Source organism: Nicotiana tomentosiformis, chromosome 5, assembly GCF_000390325.3.
Source record: "Nicotiana tomentosiformis chromosome 5, ASM39032v3, whole genome shotgun sequence".
Classification (NCBI taxonomy): Eukaryota; Viridiplantae; Streptophyta; class Magnoliopsida; order Solanales; family Solanaceae; genus Nicotiana; species Nicotiana tomentosiformis.
In genome coordinates, this window is record NC_090816.1 from 36,082,780 (window position 1) to 36,089,114 (window position 6,335).

Here is a 6,335-nt window from a genome sequence, read left to right on the forward strand (position 1 = left end):
TTATTTGATACACTTGATAGCCACTTGAAGTGCCAAAATAGAAAGAGATTTGTTGAAGTGTTTGTCTGATCGTTAAGGACAACTTAAATGGTCTGTTTATGTTTCGCCAATAATAAACATGTTATAAATCACGGGTACGTTCGCGTGGCATAATTTGCAATATGTATAAAATAACAAGTGTACGATATCATGACGTTTTTCAAATAGAATTCCATAATTACATAAAATATATGATTAAAAGCGGTAAAAGGTGAAAAATGCATAAAAGATTTTAAAATATGTAATAATCTGGATAATTAAGCCAAGTGTAATTTGTTAAGCAAAAATGCTAAAACCACAGAATCCGGTAGTGCCTCATACCTTCTTCCGGATTAACAGAATTCCTTACCCCATCTTGTATTTTGCGGACTATAAATAGAGTCAAATTTTCTTGAATTGGGATTTTAAAATAAATGGTAACTTGAAACACCATAAATAAATAATTTCAGGCGATGACTCCTTTAAAATAAATAAATGAATCCCTTTTCAAATAATTTTACTTTAATTGGAAAAATTTCTTTCGTTCCACAATCCACGGGAAAAAGAAGGTATGACACTCTCCTTATGGGTGGTCAACCGGACTTGCTGGGTATCTTGTAAGTACTTAGCTCGTTTGAACCTATCACATGATGAGTTTCGCAGGTGACAAGGTACATAGGTCGAGGCAAGTTTCCTAGACTTAGAGTGCAGGCTTCATAGATTCATTCCAGCGTTAGCATATCTTTCTTATGCCTTTATTTATTTTAGACATACATTATTCCCATGAGAATACCCCAAAGTTTCATGTGCTCAGATCAGTAAAAGCTCATTACTTGGCAGTGGGTTGGTGTTCTAGATGGTTTGAAATTAAACTTATATTTGGTTTGTCTGCCAGAATTTAATAAAGATTTTATTGTTATTAGTTTTATTATTGAAATAAGTTTAGACCATCAGTTAGCTAGAACAGGGTTCACTAATGGTAATAAGGGTTGGGTGCCAATCATGTCCCGCCCAGTTTCGGGGCATGACAAAATACTAATTTGGTCATGCCATTTTATTTTATAAATGAAATATTCGAAACGACGGTTTAAAAGTAAATTTCATGTATAGTTTTTAAAGGCAAAACAACTTAATGACTATTTAAACTTGCATCCCTTTGTTATCTCGAACTAAATTTTGGTCTTTTATTTAAACATCCCTACTTGACGAGATGATACTCTGATACAATGGTGGAGCCACTCATTAGCGAGGAGAGTCAACTGACACACCTTTTTCGAAAAATTATACCGCGTAAATATTATTATGTGTTGACTATATCTTTTGATAGGTTAAATATTTTATTTTTTATTTATATATAATATGTGTTGACTCTCCTTAATTTTTTCATATGCTTACTTATTTATATTTTGACTCCCCTTAGAAATGCTTCGTCAATGCTCCGATAAATATAGGAAAAAGAATTTGAAAGGAGTCAAGTCTAATCATTGTCGCGCGTCCCTCCAACTCCATGTTAGTCGGAGATGGGGGAGTGGGGAAGACAGAAGACCAAAGTTGACTACTCATAATCATTTAATTAAACAAAATTGTCATATGGGTGGCTACTAATAATTATTCAATTCTTAACTAAAACCCACGTTTGTCCCTTCCTTGTTAAGTTTATTAATCCATATTTTTCTCTTCACACGTGGAAATGCAAAATACTATACCAACCAGTAGCGTGGTTATGACTATTTACGCGGCACCGTCCATGGTTGGCGTACTAGTGTTTTCAGAAATTCAATGCTGCAATTATAATAACAAAGTTACTCATAATCGTTGCTTGTTTAATTTAGTCTTTGCTCTTATATATTTTTTAACTGTTAGAGCTCGCCAAGCAACTCCAAAAGGTCATTAAAGTGGGCCTACTCCATGTCGTGAAACAAATAGTGGGAATATACTTAGTTATTCCTCCATTATAAATAGCCGACTACAAATCTCATCACTGCAAGAGGTCCAAAAATCCAAACCTTTGGAGAAGAAGACCATTCAGCCTGAGCAGCAGAATACTCCAACTTAGCATCCAAATCTCTTGAAAATTAATATGGAACATAAAGGTTTAAGCACCAACATGAGGAGAATCCTACTGTTGATTAACTGTCTTATACTCGCCGTTGGTATCTGTGGTGGCCCTCTAATGATGCGTCTATATTATGTCGAGGGAGGTTCAAGAGTATGGCTCAGTAGTTGGTTACAAACTGCTGGATGGCCACTCACCCTTATACCTCTTGCCATCCTATACTTTTATCGTCGAAAAATCGAAGGCTCTAATGCCAAGTTTTACTTTATAACACCCCGAATTTTCATTGCATCATTCATCATTGGCCTTGTAACTGGTCTTGACGATTTTCTTTATTCGTGGGGCGGGTCAAAACTCCCTGTGTCAACCTCTTCACTTCTTCTTGCTGCTCAACTTGCCTTCACGGCAGTAGGTGCTTTCTTTATAGTAAAGTTAAAGTTCACACCCTACTCCATCAATGCGGTGGTTTTATTGACAGTTGGTGCTGTTTTATTGGGTGTTCGATCTAATGGTGATCGACCAGAAGGTGTGACAAGTAAAGCCTATATTCTTGGTTTTATGATGACACTTCTGGCGGCAGCTTTGTATGGAGTCATTTTGCCTTGTATTGAGTTGATTTACTTGAAAGCAAAACAAGCCATTACTGCTACGTTGGTATTGGAGATTCAGATGGTTATGTGTTTTGCTGCTACTGCTTTTTGCACCGTAGGAATGATCATTAATAACGATTTTCAGGTACTTTTTGTGGGTTTAATTTCTATGCAACATTTTATTAAAAATATTTACACAGTCAAGTCATTTACAAGATAATTATCGTTTAATTTTATGATACATTAGTTTGATAACCTGAAAAAAGAACTTTATAGTGTAACGGTAAATAATTTAAAACTTTTTTTGTATTGGTCCTTTTCAAATAAAAGACATATTTATGCATTTGAAGGTATTTTACTTTAACATTTCGTTTTAGCCTAATAAGAAATTTTTTATAACCATATGCAAGTTTAAAATTACATTACAAGCTAAGTTTGAAAAGTCTTAAAGACATAACACGTGAAGACCTTAGTTTCATAAATTTATTTTTTTATTTTAAAGTTCCTGTCAAGACAAATTACTTCACATAACTTGAAAAAGAGAGAATCATATTTCTCTCGTTTGGTATTAATTACCATCAGATACATAAGGCCTTTAAATGACCAGTCTATCAACTTCTCTTTTGGTGATGTATTGGCGTTTACCAACGATCAATAATCCATCTTTTAGGATTTCTTATACTCGTTGGAAACTTCATTTGTTTTTGGTTTTTCTTTTCTTTTTTCGTTTATTTCTTCTAATTTCAATTTCCTTAAGTTTTTTTTTAAATCTTAAACAACAAAAGCTTGTGATGAGTTGTGAGTTTGACTTTAGCAGTGGGACACTAAAGAAGAAACCAGCTCGAAACGCAAAATTATTCATATTCCATTGACTATCTTGTTACATTTTTTAAATTTGACATACATCAATATCGTGGGTTTGGATAGACTGAGACATTTTTTTATATATATGACGCGTTATATTTAATTTGGATATGTCAAAAATATGTGAAAACTAGGTAGTACTGGATTCAATTTTGTTTTTAGCTATAGACAATCTCTTTAAAAAGTAAGGATTAATATATTGATCAAATTTGCAGGCAATATCAAGGGAGGCAAAACAATTTAACCTCGGAGAAGCTAGATATTATACAGTGGTAATATGGACTGCCATTATTTGGCAATGCTTCTTTGTGGGTGTTATTGGAGTCATTTACTGCTCTTCTTCTTTGATGTCCGGGGTTATGATCGCAGTTTTACTTCCTGTTACTGAAGTATTAGCTGTAGTTTTTTATAGAGAAAATTTTTCAGGTGAAAAAGGCCTTGCTCTTTTTCTTTCTCTTTGGGGTTTCGTCTCATACTTTTACGGAGAGTTCAGACAAACAAAGAAGCAGAAGAATAAAAGTCCAGAAATCGAAACGACAACAATGCACACCGAGTCTGTTTGATTTACTATCATGGCTATACAGACACAAAATTTTTTTTTTTTGTAGAAATAATATATGTCGTTGCCCTTTCATTGCTACTTTCATTATGTTTGTGAAAGGGTCTCTTTCTTCGAAATTTCTGATGTTCCTCTTAATTTTATAATACAACACTTGAAAGAATTGCGGTTGCCAATAATTACTCATTTTTCATGACTAATTCAATGTTACAATTTATGACACCATAATTAAATACTAACTAAAGAAAAAGAGTTTCATGGATACCCCTATTGCTTAACTAATTGTATTTACTCGATCGGTCGTTTTGAGCTTTAACATTCTGTTCGGTAGTTTGAGACTTTGAGTAGCTTCATATGATGTATTATGACTTACATTTATTGTGACGACCCGATAGATAGTTTTGAGTACTAGCCCTTATTTTCGTATTCCGTGACCTCTATTAGCTCAATTTAATATTTTTCGATTTGTGTGCGCAGTCTGTTCCTTTTTTCGGAAAGGTTTTACGTAAAAAATTGAAAAAAACATGATTTTTGACTTTAAAAATAAATTGGGTTGAATACGGTCAATATTTTGTGTAAATGACCCCGGATCGGTATCATAATTTTGGATTTGGCCATATGCCCGTAAGTGAATTCGGAAGTCCCTAAGTTGATTTGACTTGTTTTGCCGAAAGCTAGTAACTTTAGGATTTGAAAATTTCCTAGGTTTGATTATAGGTTGACTTTATGGCTACCGGATTCGGATTTTTATTTTGGGATTTGGTACAGGTCCGTTTTGCTATTTCAAACTTGTCTGCAAAATTTAGTACAAATTGGAGTTGGTTTGATAGGATTCGGACGCTTGGTTGTGATTTTAGAAGTTCTTGAATTTTCCTTAAAATTTCATGCATTTTGATATCTGATTCGTGGTTCTAAGTGTTATTTTAAGGCTTTGATCGCACGAGCGAGTTCGTATGATGTTATTACACTCATGTAAATATTTGGTTTGGAGTCCGAGGGGCTCGGGTGAGTTTTGGATAGGCTACAGACCGTTTCGGACTTAAGAAGTTGCTAGTTTCAGCTGTCTTCTGATGTCTAATGTTTTGTGCTTCGCTTTCGCGAAGCTACTCTCGCGATCGCGAAGGAAAAAATTAGGACTGGGGCGAAGTTACTCTTTGTGAACGCGAAGTGGAGCTGGGCTTACCCGTCGCAAACACGACCGGCTCCCCGCAAACACATAGCTCTGTGGGAACCTAGGGGAGGCTGGACTGTTACTCTACGCGAACGCGGGCTATGGATCGCGAACGCGGAGGCAAGGTGGGAGCTAAGCCTTGGAGAACGCAGATGGTACATCACGATCGCGTAGGTCTTCTGGCCGTTGTTCTTCGCGAACGCGTCAGGTGATTCGCGAATGCGAAGAGCACCTGACGCCCAGTTATTAAACAGCTGAAAGTCGGGATTTTCTTCATTTTTCAGCATTTTCAAGTTTGAGCTGGACCTAGAGGCGATTTTGAAGAGTTTTTTCATCCCCACTTCATTGGTTAGTAAATTTTAACTTGTTTTATTACATTTTCATAAACACCCATTGATTTTAACATTTAATCTAAGCTTATTCATGGTAGAAATTAGGAATTTAGGTAGAAATTGGAGATTTTGAGAAATTGAGTTTTAGACCTTATATTGAGGTCGATTTATGAAACTAATCACATAACCGGGATCGGGGGTGAATGGGTAATTGGGTTTTAGTCTGAATCTCGGGTTTTGACCAAGCGGGTCCAGAATTGACTTTTGTTGACTTTTTCTGATATTATTAAATATTGAATCTTTTTCACTTTTGGGTAGTTTCTAAAGCCTATTTTGAATTATTTTAACTATATTTGGCTAGATTTTATTGGTTTGGAGGCTAATTCTAAAGAAAAAGTCGCGGATTTGATTGCGGAGTGAGGTAAGTGTGGTGTCTAACCTTGACATGAGGGTGTTAGGACTTGTTGAATTATTTGTTATGAGTATTATGTGGGGAAGCGACATATATGCGAGGTGACAAGTGTATTTACTTCCATGTTTTCATTTGTTATATTCTTTAACTGTTACACGCTTTTACTTGAAATCTTTAGGAAAATTTCACTTTTTTCTTTCTCTATCGTGCGATATTATTCTATCGTTGATGTTTAAATTATTCCATTCTTATTCTCTCGCAGATGGTGCGAACTCGCACAATGTCTACAATCGGCTAGGAGCCGGAGCCTCTTATTGCAGCCACTACTAGAGG

The 6,335-nt window shown here is 35.3% G+C and overlaps 1 protein-coding gene across 1 annotated transcript; it reads left to right on the forward strand.

Moving 5' to 3' along the window:
- Positions 1-1,882: 1,882 nt before the first annotated feature.
- LOC104098651 (purine permease 3-like) lies at positions 1,883-4,273 on the forward strand. Its single transcript, XM_009605435.4, has 2 exons — positions 1,883-2,809; positions 3,744-4,273. The coding sequence occupies exons 1-2, from the start codon at positions 2,099-2,101 to the stop codon at positions 4,089-4,091; spliced, it is 1,059 nt and encodes a 352-aa protein (XP_009603730.1). The 5' UTR covers positions 1,883-2,098; the 3' UTR covers positions 4,092-4,273.
- The last annotated feature ends 2,062 nt before the right edge of the window (positions 4,274-6,335 follow it).

Bases quoted from the DNA above. Each gene is read 5' to 3' on its own strand.
- LOC104098651 (XM_009605435.4), top strand. From the start codon at position 2,099: ATGGAACATAAAGGTTTAAGCACCAACATGAGGAGAATCCTACTGTTG. The intron at 2,810-3,743 runs GTACTTTTTGTG...TCAAATTTGCAG, and splicing joins TCATTAATAACGATTTTCAG to GCAATATCAAGGGAGGCAAA.